At 41.5% G+C, this 24,403-nt stretch overlaps 2 protein-coding genes across 2 annotated transcripts in view; one reads left to right on the top strand and one right to left on the bottom strand.

Moving 5' to 3' along the window:
* Positions 1–5,381: 5,381 nt before the first annotated feature.
* Positions 5,382–12,012, bottom strand: LOC139131353 (NLR family CARD domain-containing protein 4-like). The gene is made up of 4 exons (XM_070697366.1): positions 11,963–12,012; positions 7,939–8,075; positions 6,792–6,854; positions 5,382–6,478 (listed from the first exon to the last, which is right to left on the bottom strand). Exons 2-4 carry the CDS (start codon positions 8,027–8,029, stop codon positions 5,514–5,516), a joined length of 1,119 nt encoding a protein of 372 aa, XP_070553467.1. The 5' UTR covers positions 8,030–8,075; positions 11,963–12,012; the 3' UTR covers positions 5,382–5,513.
* A 4,582-nt stretch (positions 12,013–16,594) lies between these two features.
* LOC139131355 (uncharacterized) overlaps positions 16,595–24,403 on the top strand; it is a 36,287-nt gene continuing 28,478 nt past the window's right edge. Inside the window, exons 1-2 of the mRNA XM_070697369.1 lie at positions 16,595–17,243; positions 17,433–17,551. Of these exons, the coding sequence (XP_070553470.1) occupies positions 17,173–17,243; positions 17,433–17,551 (190 nt within the window). The 5' untranslated portion in view covers positions 16,595–17,172. The remainder of the gene's footprint in view (positions 17,244–17,432; positions 17,552–24,403) is intronic.

Here is a 24,403-nt window from a genome sequence, read left to right on the forward strand (position 1 = left end):
AAACAATATAAATTGTGTCTCGCATTAAACAAAATTCATGAATAATGGCCGACTTTGTCCCTTTAGTAGAACGAGGTTTCGCTACACGTTACGCGTTCGTCTAACGGCAGTGTCGTTGCGTACGCACATCCAACTTAGAAATTTTCAGTTTAATCACTTTTATGAGGCGATCATTCTCAAACCCCCACGTCACCTTTGAACTACATAGGCAGATTTTCTTCAATGCGGTGATTATGTCGTTCAGATAAATTCTCTATCGAGGTGTCCAAACGGAAGTACGTATACTTCTGTCGTTTGCCTTTCCTGACGTCGTCTGTGATATTAACTACATATACCGATGAATTTTAGTCACATACTTCGTACTAATATGATAAAATCGTTGCTGTTCCCGCTACTTTGGGGGAAACCCTCGTCTTCGATGACGTCACACTCGTTCGAAATGTACGTACGCAACCATGTATGTATGTATGTATGTATGTATGTATGTATGTATGTATGTATGTATGTATGTATGTATGTATGTATGTGTATAGCTATGCATGCATACATGTATGTTCGGGATTCTATTGAAACCTCACAGAAAAAATGTGTGTCTGAATGCTGATTTAGAAAGCTGTCACACGCCGTGGCTATCGCTTTCGGGTCACTTTCCCCGGGCCGTTATCGCGTGACGCTATTGGCAATCGGAGACTCTGCAATTAACCACATGCCAGATGACATATGGATGGTGTAGACCCGCCTGTATTTCAAGATTTCTTAGGCATTAAAACTTAGTACCGAAGAGAAATTTGGAACAGATGTTGCATGTCGATGCGCTTCCTCAGTGCCACAAGTGAGGAAGGGGTGGAAACAGCGTGTCTATTAGAGTGGCCTACTAGTCGCTTTGCGTGTTTTTTTCGTTTTTTTGACATTTAAATAAAGATTGTCAACTTATTCAGTCATTCCGTCTCTCCTATTGCTTTTTATACAGGTGCCGCCAACTGGTAAATTTCATGAATTTCGCAAAATCATCACAAAACATGTTTTGAAGGCTGATATACCGATTTTTCGTATTTTTGACCTTGACCCAAAATTTGGAGGGGAAAGTAGAGCTGTTCGTAACTGCCCTCCCACTGGCATACACGGAAAATATGCCCTCCCACTGAATTTTGATGCCCGCTGCCCTCCAGTATCTATAGTCTGCCCGCTCCCCACTCCCCACAACATTTTAGGCTCCCCTCTGCCCTCTCCCCACTACTGAAATTTCCCGTCGCCAACTAGATGTCTACTGGGCAACCCAGATCAATGCAAACCGTGGGAGCAGCTGGCAGTATAGCTTGGAACATTGCTCCCCTCTAAGTTAGGTGCTAAATCTCCCCTCAAGTTCTATCAACCACGCCGCTTTCCCCTCCCTCTACGCATCTTCCGGTGCCTACTGTCAAAAATTTTCTCCCCGCCCACTGAAAATAGTGAAAATTCTTCCCCGCCCACAGTAAATATAGATTTTTTCGCCCCGCCCGCTGATTAGTTTTGAATTTGCCCGCCCGCTGAAAACGTCGCACGAACAGCTTAGTTGGCGGCACCTGTTTATACCAACATTCCGCATGTGGTTTTGGCCAGGTCACGTGATAGAGGGGCTTTGCCTTCGTGTAGGTTTGTGCTCGCGTCACGGGAGAACAGGAAAGTGACCCGAAAGCGATGGTCACGGCGTAAATGATTGTTGGTTTCAGGTAAACATGATTGTTCACCGGTTGCCTTGACGCGATCTTCATCAAGCCTTGTCAAAGGCGACTTCATTTGGCACTTGCCACATAATTTCGAGTGAATGAAGGACAGCTTATTAGGGTGTGCCTGTCTGGTCATCATTTAGGAGTCCGCTTTATGTGGCAATACTTTTCTATTTCATCATTATCCGCAATTACTGTAGTATCGTCTTCACCACAACGGTCGCAAACCACACACTAAACCTTTCCAGTTTGTGAAATGGTCAGTGTACACGGAAAAAATGGAAGACGAAACAATAAATTACAAATAATAAACATTTATGCACAGATTAACATTGGTGTAAATAATGATCATGACCTATTTGTTCCTTGGGCTATCAGAACAAGTACGCCAGTTGTGACGTTTGCAAAGTGAGATCTGATTTTCAACAAAGGCAGTGTTATCGATTGATTCAGGTTTACAAAGAAATCGTCTGATTTTCCAGAAAAAGGGTGTTTCAATTATATTCTTATTCTAAACGTTATTTCAATAACACATTGCGCATGGACAGTGAATCGGCGTCCGAGTCATGTTGAGGTTAAAGGGCAGCTGTTACCCGGAGACCATCGGTCAAATCTCCGCGACTTTGGCAACGACTTTCCATTTTAGTATCCCTGACCTTTGGAACGCTTTGTCAAATTTCTCCCTTTCCTTTCTTGCTACAAAATTACAGAATTTACAACCCTGTACGTGATAATGAATTACAATACAACCTTGGACCTAATTAAGTTACAAAAACGTCCTTCTGGAAGGCAGCGATGCATAACCTGATATAAAACGTACTGTACTATACATTACCATACTAACATGGAAAATACATTTTAGAAGTTGACAATACCTCGTGACTGATCATCAGCGGCTGATTACCGACTGGGATAAAACACTTGTTAAGGTAGAACGCACCTCGGGGACAGACATTCAGACTCTCAAACTTTTACAATTCTCTCTTCTGATATACCACATGTGGGGGTTCATTTTAAAGCTCTTGGTGTAAGAAAACTTTTCACCGGCTTAGTTTTTCGAAATTCGAAATTTTTTTCATTTTTCTCCATAGAGTTAACACAGTGATGGCGGCCATTTGAATTCAAAATATCGGTAAATCTTGGGTAATTTGTTTCTCTAGTACCAAAATTTGCATGGTGACCCCATATTTTTATTCTTGATTTTGAAATAGAATGGTTGAAAGGTTCCTTAAGGAAAGTTTGAGCAAAAGTTTAAGTCTTTCACTTCCGAGGCGCATACTACCTTAAGTGTTTTAGCTAAAAGATTGGTGCTGACTATTAAGCTATATACAATATTAGGATTTATAAGAGACTTAAACGCCAAGTTTATCTGTAAGGCGCCCTTCAACAGCACAGTGGAACTGGCCTATCGACCAAACGAGAAAAGTTCTCCTCATGGAGGCCTTCACTCTTACCATAACATGGAATACTTTACGTCCCGTTTACATTCAAGATATAGAAGTGTATTATGTCCCTCTTAATAATGTTATTCCACTGAGCGGGGAATCTCGCTTCGTAGTCAGTCACATGTGAACTGCTTTTCGGATCCTCTATTCACCACACTTGCCTTGATTTCGAAAAAAATTGTAATTTGTTTTTCTCTTTGCGATTACAGTGAATTTTACGAATAGTTTATTCCGAAACGGCAGCTAGCGACGTTGCTTGATTATGAAAGTAATTGATGGGGACTCTGAAGGTTCGCGGTGACTGTACATACTAGTTTCAATGTTTTACAAGGGCAACTGTGCAGCTCAGATAACTCTATTTGTTTAGCGAGGTCCAGATGTCCAATACTTATGTATAGTACGGACACCCAAACGCGAAAAATGCATTTGAAATAGTGTATAAGATCTTTAATTAACGACCGTACCGTTACACCACAACGACCACGTTTTGGTCCGAAAGCTCGAAGGAACACAACACACACCGTACGTAATTTACATTCAACTTTCTTTTTACCTCGCGACTTTCACGATTTTGCCCAACAACGTCCTTTTTTCCGAGAAAGGTCTATCTGTCTGTTTGTGGACTTGCACTCTCAATGCGTTCCCACACATTGACATGGAATCCGTCGGTTAAGGGGGGTAAGATGTAAGACAGAAGTCTTTCCTTGGCGTACCTATCGATTTCAACCGGGGGCCTTTCCCCTTCGGATTCGAACGCGGTAACTTCTTTGAACCAAACTTCCCATTGTTCCCAGATGTAGAAGCCCGGAAAGCCTGGAATGGGGCCCTCATCCGGCGGCAACTTCGATGCGAATTCACACTTTCTGAACGACTTTGCGACCGGGGGATCTAGATTCGACAAGGGGAGCTCATTCTCGGAAACGGCTCCCACAAGGTCGAGGTCGGGCTTTTCCCCGAGCCTGGTAAACATTTCGTGCAGAATGTGAGACTTCAAGTGCTCGGTGACAATGATGAGATGACGTATCGACCGATTGCGTTTGATGCTGTCGAACACGGACAGCAGATCTCGGTCGTCACCAAAGTGTTTCACGACAACGTATCTCAGAAATTCACTTTTCTCACTTTTCTCTAGCGCTTTCGAAAAAGACGCGGTCGCTTGCTCGCGGTGCTGTTCCTGTTTGACTCGTCGGGCACCGCTGAACATCGGGTGACTGCTCAGATCTCTGTACGATCTTCTGCTGGGGGACGGCGAAGAATCCGGCGTCCCGTGGCCGGAATTCAAACGTCGTTCGGTGTTGAGGGAAAGTTTGCTCAGAGATTTGCTTTTAAGGATAACATTAGCCAGCGCTTCCCTTCTTTCGGCACTCAGGAAGCTTGACGCAAAATTTGTGCTCAGGGATTTAAGGTTCTTGTGATCGGACAAATCCTTTGCGATGTCACGGAATAACGTCTCCGCTTGCCTACGACCATACAACGAAAAGTGTTCGAGACACTGGTGATGGGTACAGATATCGCGTTGTGGTGTTTCGATTCATCGACGTTGATGCTCAGGCGTAAATATCTGAGACTGGTAGAGGCGGCCAGTGCTTCACTGACATGTGGCAAGAATTTCGAGGGACATTCGCCTTCGATTTGCAAACCGACATCTCTAAGGCATTTGTTATGCCGTATGACAGAAGCTGTCATCGATTCTAAAGAATGCGGGATCGAGATCACGAATCTCTCTAAATGACTGGCCAAGCACAAGGTATCGAACAATTGAGGTTCCATGTCTGTGAACGAATACGGGTAGTTGAACACAAGGTTTTTTAGTTTAGAGGCGGCACCGTCGTCTTGGTTGGTGCGCACGTACTCGGCGATGACGGTAGTCAGGCCGGAGAAAAACTGCGACGTGCAGCGAGCGCTGAAAATACTGAGCGTGTTCGGTTCGCTCTGTATGGCGGGGGCGAGTTGCCACGCGAAATCGACGCGATTGCCCGATTCGTGCAGGCAAGTCAGGGCGAGCTGAATCAGGCGGGAAAAGTACTCTGTGTTTGGTTTGGTCGTCGATAGGACATTCGTGAAGGCTTCAACAGCTCATCGGCTGCGGACGACAACAAGCCTGCGAGAAATAAACAAACGTTGTGAAGCTCTTCAGACTCCACGACGGCAGTGAGAATACTCTTATCGTGTGCCTCACCACTTCTGTGAAGATAATAAGCGGCTGTATACTCCTGAAAGGTTTTGTGCAAGAAAACCCAGTATTTACAGTTCTCGACACGAGAGGCGCCATATTCTTGATGGAGAAATCCTGCCTCTAACATATCTTGGGTAATCCCATTCCTATCAAGATCAGCTTGCCTGAATAAGCTTCGCTTTTCTTTTAGGCCATCAAACGCCATTTTACCCAACTTTGATAACTTTGATTGGAAATCTCCAGGAATTTCTTTACACTGTGACACGGGTGAGTCATTTTCTTTAAGAATCTCTTGATGATACTAACGATTATCTGACGATAGAGTTCAGTCACCTTATTACCCCAGAGCGCCCTCTCGCTGTCTTCCCAGAGAACGCAAAGTAATACAGCGTTCAACGGATTTGTGGTCAGTATTTGTATATTGTCGTCTGCTTCGATCATGGAAATCAAACTTTCCGCAGCACCTTCGTCGGATTCGAAATATTTCTGGATGTAACTTGACACACTGTCCAATGTGAAACCCTTGATAATGTAGTGGCCGTCGATATCTGTGACCAGGTGATGGCGCTCTGTGCTGCGAGATGTTGCAACTACAGTTGCCTGAGGCAGAAATCTGCGTTTCACAAGCTTTAACACATCACTCTTCCACGTCGACTCCAGTTCGTCGACTCCGTCTAAAAATATCAACACCTTATCTTGATTTTTCTTTATGAAATGTTCTAAGTGGCCTTTGTCAACGTCCGTATCCTCGGGGAGAAGTTGATCAAATATTGCATCGATGAGTTTGCCACTACGAGTAACTTGCCTCAAATTCAAGGTAAACAGTAGATCAAAATTTCCCGCCCATTCCAAATCGTCCGTTGCCCAATCTAGCGTGAACTTCCGACAGAAAGTGCTTTTGCCTACGCCGGGCTCTCCCTCGACTAAGATTCTATTGCAACGGCCCGACACAAGTCGTTTTCTGAAATCACTTTCCGAGCTTGAACTTTCAACACCGCGCTCCGTTCTCGACGTCACTTCTAGCTCTGTGTAAATGTCAGTCGTTCTAAGTTGGAATCCGGCTTCAAACCAAGGCGTCGGATGGATCTTGCTACTGGAGTTGAGGTAGTGCGCCCTCAATAGTTTAGCACACGATTTCGCAGAAGCCGATTCTGGAAATAATGCGAAAAGAACCCGCTGATATCATACCTGTTTTATAAAGCATTTCAAAGGATAATTTCCGCAACTTGGTTTACAACAAAAACTTACCCATAACTCTTTTACGTTTTCTGCCATTTTTGCATCTTCGATACCCCATCAAATATTCTGTTACCATGCAATATGCACTCAAAATGATCTTGCGTGAAAAAATGTCTTGAACTTGAAATATCTTTGGGAAAGGTAACGGTTTTGATTTATTTGGACATGCAACAGTTTCCCTTTGCAGTGACTGAACTGTGAATTTGAGTATTTATTTATGTTTACCTGCTTCACCGACTCCAGAATTATTGTGACCATTTGAGAAGTCGACGCTGTCGAAGCTTTCACCTGTGTGTACGGAAAATAGTGCGTTAGTTTCTTGTATAATTTTCGTAACGAAATTGCTCAGCAACGCGTGCGATCAAAGGAGATTTTTTCCTGACGTTCCAGGTCAGGTTCAGTCAAAAGATACGATCAGCATGTCGAATATTGAAAAGACCGGTTACTGTAACTTTTGATGAGTGTATTTTGTTATGCCAATTAAGTTGTTCTGCTCACTAAGGCATATTGAGACACACAGTGTTCAGCTCGTCATAAAGTCAGTACATTTGCAACCTGCATTGTTATTGTTCACACGTGGATTCTGTTCTAGAATTCCAACAAAAACTATAACGGTGTCTTTATACGACGAACAGACGCTTTGCTCAAAAGCTGAATTGTACCTATTTCAACACCAAGGGGATGAATGTGGTTGACAAAACAAAAATGGTGAAGAAATCATCAAAATTTACACCTACTCCTGCTGGCCCTTTAAAATAATTCTACCCAAAGTTTGTCTGTCCATCCCTTATTCCAAAGAGTTCATGTTGGTCACTGAAGTTATCAGCAATAATCACTTCACATCACTTTTCATTATTTTTGTTCCACTCAGAAACGAAACATTATCAAATTTCTTATCAAAACATGAAATTTTTAGCTGTCAGATCTCTGATCTCCCTTCGATGAGTTGGCGCTGGATTACACTGTCAATACATAGAACCCTCTCTCCATACAAGTCCATGCATAGACCCTCCAAAAATCTATGGTCAATGCATAATGACAGTGTTGGTGTTTATAAAAAAAAAACGTTGTCCAGTACTCACGACTTATGATATGACTGATCTTATAATATGTCAAACTATATGTCAAACAATTGTTTCACGTGGAGTTTAAAACATGACAGATGTGTGACGACAACTGTATTTGTTGTCAGGAGAGTTCACAGATGGAAGTTTCAGCGGGGTAACAATTTCTTTGCACAGATCAGTTGTATGCGTGACTACGTTACATTGGTTTGAAAGTATCTTCTTTGGACATCGTGAATAATCCTCGCCTCTAGACTAGACTTGGAACCTGGAACCAAAACATCACTGACAGTGACACATGCACTTACCCGAATCAAGCCGAATGTCACCGATTTTCACCGAAGATGCATCACCCGTGACAACTACGACATTTCCATCACCTTGGACGTTGATCCTCATTGTGGGGGGTCTGCGCGACACCACTATCGGTTCCTTTGTCTTTTTCCTTTTCGATGATGGAGAGAAGACAAGGCTTCATTAATTATAAGAATGATACTTCCATAGTTTTTCATCATCTAAACCCCCAGCTTATCAGTCGTGCCGCGATAAAACGCCGACATGTTTCATGCACATGCAAACGTGCAGTCAATACTTTTATCACACTATTTATACTTCCGCTCAATTGAACTTTCAAATGTGAGAACATTCTTGGCTCAATATTAAAATTGACCTCTACGAAACAATTATGAGGTCACCGACCGTTTGCAAAGCGTAATTCTTCGATAGTAATCCTTATAAAGATTCAAATGATATGAAATTACAATTTCATGAAAATCGAGTTGCCTTTTTTCAAGAACAAGTAAAAACATAGTGCATTTATGCACATACACATCCAATCACAATAACACAAAGCATTCGATATGGTACACAGAGGAATGTGATTATTTTTTGTCTCTGTCTGTCTGTCTGTCTGTCTGTCCACTCTCTCTCTCTCCTCTCTCTCTCTCTCTCTCTATATATATATATATATATATAAACACCAATTACTTCAAGTAATAACATCATATTACAAATTAATAATATCAGTTACTTAAGTTTCTTGCATCGAAATTAAGTAACAGATATCAGTACTTTGTACTTGAAGTCATATAAGGTTATTCCCAAAATACCGGGCTTTGTGTCCGAGTACATCGTGCAGCGGAGGTATTGTCCCTGAGACGCGTAGAGTCTCGGACAATACCGAAGCGTACGATGTACAAGGACATAAATCCCAGCATTTTGGGAATAACCTTATTATTATACATCTTTTTAGTCCAATTTTACACGAAAAAAGTCGAAATTGAGGCGTCTTTTGGATGCCCGTCGCGCAATGTACTGAGCTATCGCGAGCAGACTGGGAACACGTTTAGCGCGTCCTCTACGCGCACAGAACGAAATTTCAACCCGCGCTGCGCAGTGCACATGGTAGAAATTCTACGTCAGCAGCATAATTTCACTTGAATTCACAGGTTTTGGACAGACCATGATTTAATTTCTGAAGTACTGAATGCTAAGAAGTGTAATATTCTTGTAAAAAATGTAAAATATTCTCTTCTTTTTCCCCCATGTTGACGTAAAGGTGTGTTGAGGTCAAAGGTCAAATAGCGTCGAATAACACCTGAAGTTATTGTACTCCGCGTCAAAGTTATTGGACTCCGCGTCTCCCGATACCGAAACTTACTGTACGACGAAACTCCATAGGTTACAGACGCAGGTGTATAATAATTTGTGTTATTATTTAGTACGCTCTGCTTTTAGCATCAAGCACTGCAATCTCCGACGACGACATCTATATAGTTATTATTTAGTACGCTCTGCTTTTAGCATCAAGCACTACTATTTCCGAAGATGACATCTATATACTTTGGTATACTATATATATATATATATATATATATATATATATATATATATATATATATATATATATATATATATAATATATATACTGTACACGTTGGCGTACATAAAGATGTTTGAAGCACTGCTGCCTGCGGATATACCTAGATGCAAGTAATGTAAGTATTGTTCTGTAAATGTTAAAAAGTGTTGTTTTTCATTCTGTAATATTTATTGTTGCCAACATATATCTTGTGGACAAATTTCAAATCAAAGATATTGACAAACTCAAGGTTGTGTATTACATGTTCATGTTTGAAGAAGACTTTTAGGTGCATCTACATGCAGAATTATTCAAATATTTTAATGTATGCCAACATGTCTCTGGTGAAACAATCATACATAGTATTTACGATTGTAAGAGCAGCACTGAAAAAAAAAATCAGCAATGCACTGATGACTGCCGTATGTAAATTGGACTGGAGTTGCCACAGGGAGACGTTTTAATAATTTAACTTTCATCAGTATCGTTCATCAATATCAGTAACTCGCTGCTGAACTTTATGTTTAATCACCTCAGTAGTAATATTATTTTCCTTCAGGGTCCTGTACAGTTGGACGGGAACTCCAAAATTTCAATGTTAGATATGAATCTTCACGTCAGACTCAAAATGAATAAAATGTGACGATGGCACATTTTTTGACTTGATCACCCTCATTCATCATGTTAGTTCTGTTATGAATCATCCCATTATAATAAAGCCATCGCCTGCGCCCTACAAACCTCGTATTGGCGTGACATCGACACGCGACTTAAGAATATTCGCAACGTACCGGTAAAAGTGTTAGTATATTAGGTCTACACATCAATAGCAGATTTCCTATACGATAGGTATGTGAAATCAAAACAACACATGTTACAAAAACTGCGCATTCAACTCCACATGTCACAAACACCGCTGTTACAGTAGTACAACCGAGCCGCATCATCAAAACATGCATGAATCATTTCTTAACCTTGAGAGCCCATATGATCTTGAAGACTCGACGCCAGAGATGCCAAAAACGACCCGTTTGTTGTTGTTTGTTTGTTTGAAATGTTTCTCCTCGCTAACTTGTCCAATCAGTTTACTACATGTCAATCATGTCACTGCTGCCCCTTCCTTGCCATTACAAAGTAACGAACTGAAGATACACGGTACATGTTATTGTTATGCATATTACTGTACTCAAAGGAACGACACGTCATCATTCGCCCTCCCTTTCAATGACGGCTTTGAATCGACGTGCATCGCCCGGTCATCCACCCCGTCACCGACCGACTATACACGCCGGCAGATCATTCAACAAGATCCACGTCGACGCATTATCCGACCTGCTGTGTGTGGGCCCATCGTCGGACTCTGGTTTGGCTGCACCTGCCAACGGCCACTCCACGAGACCTCGACCTGTAAAAGTGTTTATAGGACCTTGTGACCTTTCACTATCTAGCGTAACCACAGCACAAAAAGGATTGACTGTGTTGCGTGAGACTGTATTGTGTACTTTAAATGGCCGTTTTCCAGAGCTGCTCATTCATGTGTCAGATAACTCGGGCTGTAAGATATGAGTCATACACTTCCCTGCCATCAAAACCATTACGTCTCCGCCAATTTCTCAGCTCATTTTACGAAGATACTGCGCTATCAAAACTAATAAGGAAGATGAGGATATCTGCAAACACGGATGTAGCCCACCTTCACGGATAGATCATAACAAACAGACCGCGCCGGGGCTGATTCACGCGTGCACTCTGTCACCGCTAATGCATTGTAATTGCCAGACTCATGTATAATATTGTCATTATCATGGATCCCTAGCTATGAGTATTGAAAGACGAGGCGAGATACATGTTAGCCTGATATCGTTGTAATGCAGCCACACACAGATAGGTGTGTATAATTTGTGAACGCCGAGATGTTTCTGAACCGCGACTGTTTTTTTTTTTTTGAACGCAATGATTCTGATAGCTACAAATTAAGAATTGTATATTACTAGGTCTATATCACATAATCATGTCTTTTTTAAACACAACCCCTACACTCCACTGTCAGGCTCACACTATCAGGAAAAATATTTGACCGTGACGAAGAAGAAAAATGAACGACCGTGTTATCCGGAAGCTGAAATATGACATTGCATTAATCTCCGAAATGTGAATACGTTAACATACAGTATTCTGGGTGACCGTTATCGAAAGACACAGAAAATACGATGTACCCTAGCCTCTCTACTGAAGAAAGCATGTTACACATCTTTTCGAAGCCGTAACAGAAACACACCAACAACATTCGCTTGTTTTTACGTACTGCACGACAAGGCTACCCGGTGCCAGGGGCAGTATTCCTCGCCCAGGGCGGCCACGAACTAAATCCAAATACAGATATCCATACGATTCCACTAAAAACTCTACAATCGATACGGAATTTCAATTTGTAAGACATCACGCCCTAAAATGCAAAAGGTTGGCCTTACCATTACATTTTCGCTCTGACAGGAGCCTCCACTGCAGCATTCATCGGAAACTGCGCTTGCGCGGGTGAAGCCTTGAAACGCCACCACACGGCCACACTACGACTCGCAAGCGAATCCCGGCTGGATAAATAATCATCATGAGTTATAAGCTAGGATGTCGCTGCGACGATAAGGAGATCCTTAAGGACGTAAAACACCACATATTTAAACGGTAATCTAAGGAATTGTGTCGTAAGGAGCGAGTTCCTTCGCTGGAAAGGGTGCGTTCGCAGTGGTATACCGTACTATAATAGTGAAGAATTGCAACTGCAAGAACTGCAGACTACGTATATACTGTAGGGCCAGGGCAAATTATTTTCTGTACCGATGGCTTTCCTACATCCAGTATTTTATCACTCGTAGCCACAATTTATAAAAGTATTTATTCGGTATTCTGGGCCACCGGTATTTTTACAAAACATGAAAAATCCATACAAGTGAATATATGTGTAGGTGTGAGGATTTTGCGAATTGAGTCAGCTTGTAAATTTTAATTGTGTAGAGGTAATGTAGTAACATTCTGGTATAACTTTTGTGTGTAAATTACAATACAAGGGGCATATGAAACAAAATGGAATTCAGTTAGTTTCAACTTGGTTTAATACGCATAGCATACACACTCTATTCGCCCTAGGTCACAGTAACTTTTGGATTCGTCCCCAGGCTCTTTCAATATGCAAATCGTGATTGGACACTCGAAAGTTACAAAGTGCTCTCCGAAAACATCAGTAGTGACATAGCTTAGATATTTGTCAACAACTAAATCACTTTTAAACAAGCAATATGTGTCTAGCTTTGAATATGTTTCTAGGTTCGTCCTCAATTCAATTTGTTAAATACCTATATCAAGTGTTCTCTGTTTGAATTCAGACAAGAAGATAGACTCATTGCCTACTGTCTGCAAGTTCCAAATTATACCAAAATCGCTTGAAAATGACGCACGCCAGCACGGGCCATGATCTTTTTTGATGATGACAAAGTGCCCGCTTGTAAACACAATTTATTTATTCCGTTAAAGTGTAAGAGTGTTATCAGTTTCATTGGTTCGCCTCACATTGTTATCTCTGTCATGACGCTGGTCCCCATGTCTGCCTAAAGAGCTAGACAGACTACTACTAGGCTCAGCCTAACCCCATAATCCCATTTCAAAAAGTCCTTAAAGCGAGAGAGAAGAAAAGGAAGGCAACAGACAAGAACGACGACAAACTTCAGACTCGGTCACAATCCGAAACTTCTGTAAATTATTAAACCGCCAAGTATCGTTCAAGCAAGGAATTTGGCGAAAAAAACACGTGGTATTCAGTGGTGAGAGTATGATATTCAACAGCAATATGGAAAATGTTAAATGGTGTCGTACTTGACGTGAAACATCAACATTTCACCCTTTTAAACTTTCGCTTTAATACGAGGGAGGGATAGGGTTTGTGATATAAACGAATGAACTTTGTCTGCCGAACTTGGGGGCGACAATCAGAGAGGGTCTTTTGACGATGATAACCTTGAGATAAAACTCAATCAGTTTAATTGAAAGTATGCCAAGGTTGAGCTGTTAGTGGACTTCAGGACAGTTGACACTGGAGGTGCAGCTTCCAGGCGCGATGGTTCGCGTCTTTACGAATCCACAACCGTATCTGTCGACGAAATGTCCTGGCCAGACAACCTGGGTTTGGTTTTGATCGGCCAAGCTATTTAATTCAATTCAATTCAATTCAATTCAAGTAGAAATTTGCCGTCATACTCATCATATACAAATTAAAATAGTACAACTAGCAAAAGCATTCTATAAAAAGGGACGCTATTACACATTGAAATGCTTAAAAACACACACAAGGTAGCGATATACAAAAATTGAAACATAGACGGAAACAACAAAGGACCAACTGGAGGTTTAAAACAACTACATCGAGTTTGAAACTGCTGATGGAAGAAATGACTTTTCGAAGAGGTTTTTCTTTGCACGAGGAACCCGAAAACGTCTCCCTGACGGTAGTTTCTGGAAGTAACCATGGAGAGGGTGATCAGAATCATTGACAATATTCTGCGCTTTCCTTTTCACTGCCAGCTGGTAAAGGTTTACAAGGGAATTTTGACGACAGCCAATAATTTTTTCTGCCATCCTCACAATACGAGACAGCTTACTTCTGTTTCTGACAGTCCAATTTCCATACCACAAAATGATGTTATAGGTTAAAACACTCTCAATGAGGGATCTGTACACCATTTGTAAGATATTTTGACTCACATTGAATGATTTTCGTTTCCTGAGAAGGTGTAATCTTTGTTGGGACTTTTTCGCTATATAGTCAGTATTTTCATCAAATGTGAGTTTTTCATCTAGAAATGAACCTTAGTATTTGAAACATGAAACGACTTTAACAGAATCATTGTTTATTGAGACAGGAGTAAAATCCGGTTAAACGTTACGACTAATTACAAGCTCTTTTGTTTTACTAATATTCATATCTAAATAGCTATCTATGCACCAGTTCTTTAAAATTTCAACATTATGGAAATATTCAGAAAGAGAATCTTCCTTTTTGAGTAGCCCAACAAGAGCCATGTCATCGGCAATGACAAAACAAGATATTGCAGTATTGCACCTCATGTGATCTGTGTAAATAGAAAATAGAGTAGGTGATAACACGCAACCTTGTGGAGCACCAACATTCAGTACAATTTCCTCTGACATGTAGCCATTTACACATACCCGTTCTGGTCTTTCTCTAAGAAAATCACTGATCCAGAGAATTATGTTGGCATCGACATTCATATTGATAGGGCGTCTGAGAAGAACATATGGTTCAATGGTGTTGAAAGCGCTTGAACAGTCTATAAAAAGAATACGAATGTATGCATTTGCGGATTCTAAATGTTGAGAAAGTAAATTAAAAAGAGTGATAGATGCGTCTTCAACCCCTCTATGAGCTTTGTACGCAAACTGAAACGGATCTAATTTATCAGCCACATTACAAAGCAAATGCTTCCGCACAATACCTTCCATACACTTGCTCAGAATTGATGTTAAGGCAATGGGACGATAGCACGACAAGATCGTCCCCATGATGATGATTAAAGGGACAGGTCACAGGAACGGAATACCTTGTTCTTCGCTTTCTGCTGTGCCATACATTTATTCAGGAGATCAACTTGCTATGTGATCGGTCACTATGTTGTCAAGACATAGGTATGCACCGTGTAACCGTCGGTTCAAATATAATCGGTCAGCATTTTCGCACTACCGATCTCAAAACCAATCGGGACGGTTCCTAGTTGTAATGTGAAGAAAGTCGCTTTGTGAACAAATGTTTAAAGTTTGCCTGTATAGTTTTCACGCCGTTGTGCCTATGTACTGTTATAGTCTTCGCGTCAATATATCTGAGAAGTCATCGATAAAAAAACGAAGTCATACTAGTATTTCGTGAACATCACCACTACTTTTTTCATACAAAGCAAAGTTTTTGGCGATGAGTAATCTTCGCCACAGTGTCCAACATTTTCGATTCCCCATCGATGAATAAGTCTAGCAGCCTAACGTTGCCATATAAGTTTGAATTCACATGCAGAAAATTTAAAAGTAGTATTCGTCACGTACTTTCTGGCATTCTACGTATACATTGAAACATGTTACAATACTTTATCCAACACACTGATGTTTGAAGGAGAATGAAAAGAATGACTAGGAAAAATTAGCTGAACCTTTGATAGTATTCTTATCATGTATGGTATTCTCATCAATTACTTATAATTTATTCCGTACTAGTAAAACAGGCAGGTTCCTACCTTGCAGACGTCGTGTCGTGCGCCCTCTTCGGCGAGGTGAAAAGAGTTCCTAAAGTTGTTGACTGGCAGATGTTTGAGAGAGGATCAAGGTGGCTAACGAAAGTCGCCGTAACGACCATCCCTCACCGTAATTAACCGTAGCAAGAAAACAGTGGAGCTTATGAGTGACGTAATCGGATAATGAAGGGTTTTGTGAAAACTCCTTTGTCAAGTTTTTCTTGAAGTTGTGACAAACAGGGTGCTGACTACCAGCAACAACAACAATTAGTAAGATTGTGTTAAGTACGTGTAAATGGTACTGAGAGAACTTCTCCCTTCCAATAAATCAAAGTAGGAGTCATGTCATGGGTGATTTAACAATACAGTTAATTCCGCTCCACTGTCCATGGTGAAATTGACGTTGCATTCAATTTCAAATGAGGTCCATTGCATACTTTTGTTAATTATCTTTAATTTGATGTTGGGTCATAGACATTGGAAGAAGGACTGTCTATGGTTTGATTGATATCTATCCGTTGGTTGACGCGATGGGTGTTCCGCTATTGTCACCTTCAGAATTCGTGATGTTTGGCACCTCTGAGTTGACTTGTTGTTGTGCAGTTGTTTTTCTTTTTCATCGATAAAAAGTCAATTGGAGAACATCTTGCGGACGGATTCACGAATGGCCGCATGATTTTGAAGTGATGTACCATTCGAGATCGAATCAAGCAACGTTTACGTCTTGAGGTTGGAGGCTCCGCAAAGTTGTTTCGGTCGGGCGCCCTCGGCAGTGCACGTAAGATTTTCAAAAGTATGCATGCATGGGTATTAAATGTCTCCTCGTTGTTAGTCTTGCGCTTATATATTTCATGTAATTTGATGTCATGTTTTGCCGTGGATTTTTCGTGTGTGTTCCGGGTGTCACGGCATTGATGATATCCAGTCGCTGACAAACACCAATTAGACAGTGTGAAAGGCACAATCGTTATGACGTAGCTTCCGCAGCCCTTTGGTGTCTTAGCCTACAAGTTGAATGTTGTTAATATTTAAGACATGCAAATTGGCACCGGGACACTGAGATTTCGCCGAGAGGCTATTCGAAGCACAGTGTTGTTGTGAGCCGGGCGGACCTATCAGCCAGGTCGGTGAGAGTCAAATAAGGGCGCGTTAGTCAATACCACGGAGCATTCAAATCACCGGCCAGTTTAACGCCGACAACACACTCTGCCACAGGCGCTGCACTTGACCGTAGGTGCGATTTTTCACTGGAGCTTTCGGCCGCTGAAACTCTACCTGAGAGACTCGACACCGTGAGGAAGTCTTCAAGCCACAGCAGCCTACCAAACGTCAAAACTCTAAAAGGTGACTTCCAGGAGAAAAGTCTCGGGGAACTAATAACTGACGTAGGGAAAATGTCGACGAAGACGCCTTTAGTGAAATCCCTGACACTTGCTGTAGTGACACTGATTGTACTTCTGTGCAGGTAGGTGTTGGCGTCCTATCATGATCAGTTTTAACATTTGAAAACAATTCATTTCAAAAAAAAATATATCTTTGTTTTTAACTTCTGCATATTTCCTTGTTTGTTATTTCTGAGTTTGTTTGTACAACGTCCGGTTGCTTTCTTCTCTTTCACCTCTGCTAACTAAGCCGCTGTACAAATTTCTCGCAGAATCGAGCCGGTCAGCTCCGCCACACACAGATCCAGCTCTCAAAGGGGCCTTTGTCGATTCGGAAACACGGTCGGCTGCTGCTATGGTTGGAAAAGAGGCAGAAATGGTCAATGTGAACGTAAGTTTCTGACTTATTACGGCTACAATCCCTTCTGGAGGCACTGTGTTGTGGTCAAGGTATACTAGAACCTTTTTGACTTTAAAGACTTGCCCTTGGGCGTCGGTAGCAAATTAAAGGATCAAAGTTTAAATAGCGCTCTTGGCAGCGAGGCTGTCCGGTTCAGACTGCATGTACTACAGCTTACCTACGTTAGTTACTCCATGAAAAACTTAACTATTTTGTCTTCATTGGCACTTCAAGCCTTTCTATCCACATCCTAGACCTCAGACCAGAGCATGGTGCGTCACACCGGCCGTGTTATCTTTACATCTTTTATCAAAACAAGGGAAAGTTATCAGTAAAAATAAACACAGACGTGGCTTCTTGCTCAACTCCGCTATTCATGGTACGTCCGTGCGCTTTTTGTCCAACGCACCTCTCTGGCGAATGCATCAGGTAGTGAATTAGCCGCCCGACAAAAACAGTGTCGGTGGCCCGGCTGCAAATCGGGAAAAAAGCCTTGGTTGTAAACAGTGGGTTGTCATTGACGTGTGGCCATGGTTTGTGTCTCTAGTTACCTCGTAAAGGCTCGTACATGCGGCTCGGTATATTGTGCCTACACGGTGAGTCAGCGTGTGAATTTAAATCACGGTAGCTCCATAGATAGACTGTGATTAATTTAATAGCGAACAACTGGCGAAGATGCACGATCACATTTCAAGTTGCTGTGCATTGTCCTAGATGAAATTGCTGTCACTGAAGCTTATCGACATGTGCTAGTTGTAAGGTGATGTCGTTCAAAGGTTGAAGACCAGCATCAGAAAAATCAGCCGCGTTCTTTCACGCTATAATTGTCTGTCGTAATCTCTCCGTTGAGGTAGAAGCGAGTCTCACTTCTACCTCCATGGTCCCTCCCTCCCTGCATTAAAACTGGTCATACTGGCGTCGACGGCCTTCTTGCAGACGCTAGGACCTTGGCTCATGGACGATTTCATTGGAACTCTATCATAAAGGGGAAAAGGTGAATGGGCCAGAAAAATCAAGAAAGCTCAAGGTATTAACAAGATGGACCTGTAGAGCGCAGGCGCGTCACGGAAACATCCCATATGGCTTCTTTCATCCCACTATCGTTAGACTGGCGACTTAAAAAAGCTCACATGACGGCATTTTGTTCCCAATTGCCAAGAACTACAAACCAGCAATCGTTGTTAGATTCATAGAAAATCGTACTTTTGTTTTTCAACTCGGAAAAGTATCGCAGCGACGATAGAAATTAATTAGTCGAGACTTGTTAGAGGGAAAGAGGGCAGCTCGTGGTTTCAATTGCAGCCTTTACGCTGATTAGCTGCTTTTGATACACTGAAAAGGACTATTTCGCGGATTTTGTCAAAATTGCACACGTATTTGTGATGGGTGGACAATGGGTTTGTTTTGAGTCGTTGACCCGGCGACCCGCATTCGAGGTAATAATACGTGACCTCTGACTTCAAGAGGCCAATCAAAGCCCTTTGAGTGGCCACAGTACTACGGCCATTCATTTGATACTAGTAGAATCTGTGCATGTATGAAACCAACGGTGTGTCCAGTCAAGTTCATGAAATAACCCGAAGATCTATATCTCAATTGATTTAAATTCCTTGCTCAATTTCACAACTAGCTTACGGAGAAGTTGTACGTTCTGTAGCTGTAAACAGCAATGGATGTCGATACTCTGAGCTCGGTAATTCACGGTTGGTTTTCTTTGCTGTTTAATATCTAAGATTTTATCATATAGATCCAAGGGGATATACGGGAAGTCACCGAGTAAACAAACACAGAAACAGTGAGTTGAATGCCGTAACAGAGACATTTCACACTACAATATCAGTATTCAAATTGTCTTCCAATCAAAAGCCTATTCTTCAAATGCTATTTTACGGCCTATCTTAACTTGAAATCCGCGGTTTATTTACCTTTGTATACATACCATTGCTAGAGCGAGAGAAAAAAATTATCTCAAACGAAGAAGGTCACTTAAGTCTTCCGGGACTCTTATCCTGGAAGTTGTTTAACAAAACTTTCTTTGTGTCTGGCCAGAAGATTTTGTCCAAGATCCCCATATTGTTTCCGACAATTTATAGCGCATCGGAGGCTTTAAATTTTTTCTGCCAGTATTCGGTCCATCCTGATTGAGATGAGATGACCATGAAAAGCCCCCAAGACGCTCAGACTTATGATGAAACCCAGAGATCCTGCAACGCGGCAAGGCTATAAACCACAGTCGTTTGGAGAGCTATTCAGCGCTGGGACTATTTGCCACATAGACGAGAGTACAGAAGCGAGAAATGGGGTATTTCTCGCTTCTGTACACTCGTCTATGGGGCGAATAGTCCCAGCGCTGAATAGCTCTCCAAACGACTGTGCTATAAACATACAAAGTTGGTTGCGATAGTTGACTGGTTTACATTTTTGGCCATTGATGACGGCAAGGATTTTGTTCTGTCGTTTTGGCGGTCAAATGCTCATATGACAATAAAAAGCGCTTGTTTTCTGTCACGAGAGATGTTTTTTCCCCCTTGCATGGTAAGCAAGGACAAGGCGTGTGAACAGTGGCCGCCGAACGTAGCACAGTTTGCGAGGAATTCCTCGTTATGCAAAACACCCCTTCGGACCCGCACCTGAAACATGTTTAACGAAAACAGCCTTTTGAAAATGGCCAGTTCTATACAGAAGACAATGTCAGAAGTTAAACGAAAGCAGTTCCTTTGCAGGTTCTGAAGACAAAGCCGGCATTTATCGTTCAGTTATCCGCCCTCGTAAATAAAACCGTTCTAGTAATTCAAAGTTAATCAGCATTTCAAGTTAAAGTGGGGGGCTACACCACGTTATCAATTACCATACGCCCTGATATAAATCTTCCAAAGACCCTTTGGCTATTCGTCGCCTTTGCCATTTGTAATCACATGTTGAGGATGATGCAGACGCCGCTAGTATAAAGAAAGCGTATTTCAATTTGTTTTCGCTCAATGGTGGAACTTTTCATTTCCTTAGAATTGACCCAGAGTCCTTTCACAAATCTAGTTATCTGTTCACAATAAACAATGCAAGAACGATTTGCCTATTGGTATTGGCTGATCACGGTGGATAAACGGAGTCATTGAAAATCTAAGTCTTAAAGTGCTAATAACAGACGATTTGCCGGCTAGGTTTTGGCTTCAGCGACGTAAACAAGCCCGAGGCACGGCATTTTCAGCGCGTTGACTTTAATTGATCGGGCTGCATGTCAGTCTTCGCGCCGTAAATTTGTGAAGACACCTAGTAGAGCACGCGAGCTCAGACGAGCGAACACAGCTGAAGTTAGGAAGGTATCTTCAGAGTTTCGATATCCATTCAAAAATTTTTATCCTTCAGACCTAATCCTTTAAAATTGCCCACAGCTCGTGGTATCGCCCCCAGGAGGATCTTGACTTTTGCATGTAGAGAGCAATAACCATAAAAGTATCCTTTTCGAAAGTCAAAACGCACAGAAACTGACAATACAGGGCCCTCTGGTGCGTGCGTTACGAAATGAAATCCCCAGATGACCAGTAGAAAAAGCACGATGAATAATTTGAATAACCCTGAAAATTATTCTTACTCTAATGTTTAGAAATCATTTTGAGAAATCAAAGTACGCAAAATAAACCGCGAAAAGGCTGGCTGTGTTTATATTTACTCAATCATTAGAGAGAAGGTTTCATATGTACGAGAATAATTAATGCACTAAAATACAACGGAAATATATATATATATATATATATATATATATATATATATATATATATATATATATATATCCTATAAAGCCTATAAAGAAATCTTAACGGTGTAAACAGTGCTCAATACCTGTATGGCAGAGCGATGTATATATATATATATATATATATATATATATATATATATATATATATATATATATATATATATATATATAATTAACTCATACATGTGCCTTTTTACAGGGCTACAGAACAAAGCGAGGAGGCGACAAATTCAAAGTATTGCTAATGATTGAAAGGTGATGGTGGAACGACCTGTTATAGTCTATTTTGCTTGAACACCAATAAGGATAGTGACAAACTGAAATTTTTCAAAGTTGTTCTCTAAACTTTTAATTATTCCGTGCTTGGACACAATTCTCAATCATGAAATGATATACATGTACTGTAAAAATGTCCCTTTGAACTCTCCAATGCTACAGCGGCCCTGAAAGCAACACACTTCCGTTTTAATTGGACGAGGGGAGGTCACACATGCATGTAGAATAGATTTTCCGAAGCAAAAATGACGTCGTGTCTAGCAATCAGCGGTGACCTTTGTCGGCAAAACTGCCTCACTGGCTCTGACGTGACGCAGAAACTCGATGTGCTACCACAAAAGACAGAAATTCTGATCGAGACATCCAGGGTCCTTGTACAGTGCCAAGATAAATATGCCCTACTTGTATTTGTCTGAAGTGCGCTTTGTTCCTTTCGCAACAACATACTAATCCCCGAATTGGGCAACTTTTGTATATCGGGGATTTGGACTTGTCGGACAGTAAGCTTAACTCTAATACAATTACTGTCAATAGTACCGTGTATGTGACACTCATTCGGCAAATGCTATAACAACTGTGACTTTACGCAGTTTTATGGTCTCCTGATGGAGTAATTTGCATGGCAAAAATTTATGACAAGTGAATGTAGGCAGAAATGGAGTATAGCTATGTGTGCAGTGTGGCTTTAGACCACCTATATGGTAACCTGTTGTTCCGTTTTTCAACATGACATCTCCTCTGCCATGTCCTTGTAAGTATCAGGAAAATGTCGTGATACATTACGGACTGCATGGCTTTGTCTGTGCATTCATACTCCCTTGAGAAGTAGTTCTTTTTATGCCTTCATCGTACATTTCACAGTACTTACAGGCATTTGCAGGTCCGACAGGGTTCAAGCGTTATACAATACAGGCATGCTGTCTGTGTATTTATTTTTCACCTTATTTCGTGCTTAAATCCCGATGTACACATAAAAGGGTTGGCTCCCGTAGGACCTCTTTCTATCACAATCATCGGCTTGACACTGAATACGGACTCGCTCAGTAACATCAGGGAGGTCACGGTCCCTCTACAACCGTCGGGAGGTGAATCACTCGACTCATCGCGAAATAGTTCGCACGTTGTGGACTTCATCACGCATGCTCAGTGACGATGTGGAATATTCTGACTCCGCCTAATCTTTCAGCGATGTCATGATGTCAATGAAGAAGTTTTAATATCACGCCACGCATGTCAAATTGCTGGTCACTAAAACGAATGCTACCCCACTGCAACGTACGTAATTAATTAAATAGTTTTGCGCGAGACAGAGCACCGAGTTCGAATATTTCTATAAGTGGCAGATATCTCAAGAATGGACGCTGGGAATGGAGTCTTAAAATAGATATTGAACAAATATCTGTCTGATTACGTCACGAATGATTCTTTCTAATTACGTAGATTGGCTTCCTGTCTTCAGCGCGTCAGAAGTGCATATACTGTACTGAAGCGAGGCCTGTGTATGTTTCAGGTCTTCCAAGGTTCGCGCATCGAAAGTGAAAGACTTAAACTTTTCCTCAAACTTTCCTTGAGAAGTCTTTCAACCATTCTCTTTAAAAGTCAAGAATAAAAATCGGGGGTGCAAATTTTGCCACTTGGGAAACAAATAACTCAAGATTGACGTTTATTTAAAATTCAAAATGGCTGCCATCCTTGTAATAACTCTATGGAGAAAAATAAAATTTTCGATAAACTAAGCCGGTGAAAAGTTTTCTTACACCAAAAGCTTTAAAATGAATCGCAACAAGTGGTATATCACAAAAGAATTGTAAAAATTTGAGAATCCAAATTCGTGTCCCCGAGGCGAGAGTGTATTCAATTTCGTTCAACATACTCAATAATCAGCGAATCATGACCTGCGTATAAGTTGTGCCTTCCCTTTTGCAAAGGAGAATAATTACGTGGCAAAAAGAATCGGTTACACCTTAAGGGCTGCTTTTTGGACTCTCAAGATATTACAATTTTTCTTTTGGTCGAGAAAAAAATGAATACGCCAATCGAAAATTCATTTTTATTCCCTTTCCTGTCTTTGTAGAATGTCGATGTCGTTGTCGACAACTACATCTTGAAGGGAGGGGCCGTCCCGTCTGCGGCTGCGCGACTTTCTTGTTGACAAAGATTGCCTCTTCCCAGAAATTGACGGTGAATGCCGTGCAAATATGAAGCAAATTCACCGTTTGATGTTAATAGTTCAACATTTTCGCAGCTTTCCAAATCCTTGCCAGACTTTGCCAATAATTCCTCGTGTTTGCATAAGCTAATAATTTTAATTACAATGTACAACAGCGAGGAAAAAGAAAACGCGTCAGCCCTATAGACCTGAAAAATTGCATGTTACAACAAATAGGAGCTATTTCGTCTTGAATGTAACTAAGAAGTACCATTTAATCTAGACTGGCCCCCAAGTCGCTTTGCTTGTCTCGTCAGAGCAGTTACTGTCCGGACAAGCAAGGCGTTCACCCCACGATCTAAGCACCAGCCTACCACCTAGCCCGACAGTCTGCTGAAGTTTATTCCTTCAACTTATTCTGTTTTGATGTTTATATATGTACCCTAAGACTTGGAGCAAGTGTACATTTCATCCAACTAAACACCATTCTAGCCCACCCGTCCCGTACTGATACAGACCAATCGCGTCTGAGCATGGAGGTAGATAGTCTTTCTTCTGCCTCCTTGGTCTGAACATTATGCAGAGTGAATATAGTGCAGTCGTAAAAATTGCACACGGGTCGGTCGATGTGTGGCGTTACGTTGATTCAGTTTTGCTGACGCCG

The sequence above is a fragment of the Ptychodera flava genome, chromosome 4 (assembly GCF_041260155.1).
Source record: "Ptychodera flava strain L36383 chromosome 4, AS_Pfla_20210202, whole genome shotgun sequence".
NCBI classification, from domain to species: Eukaryota; Metazoa; Hemichordata; class Enteropneusta; family Ptychoderidae; genus Ptychodera; species Ptychodera flava.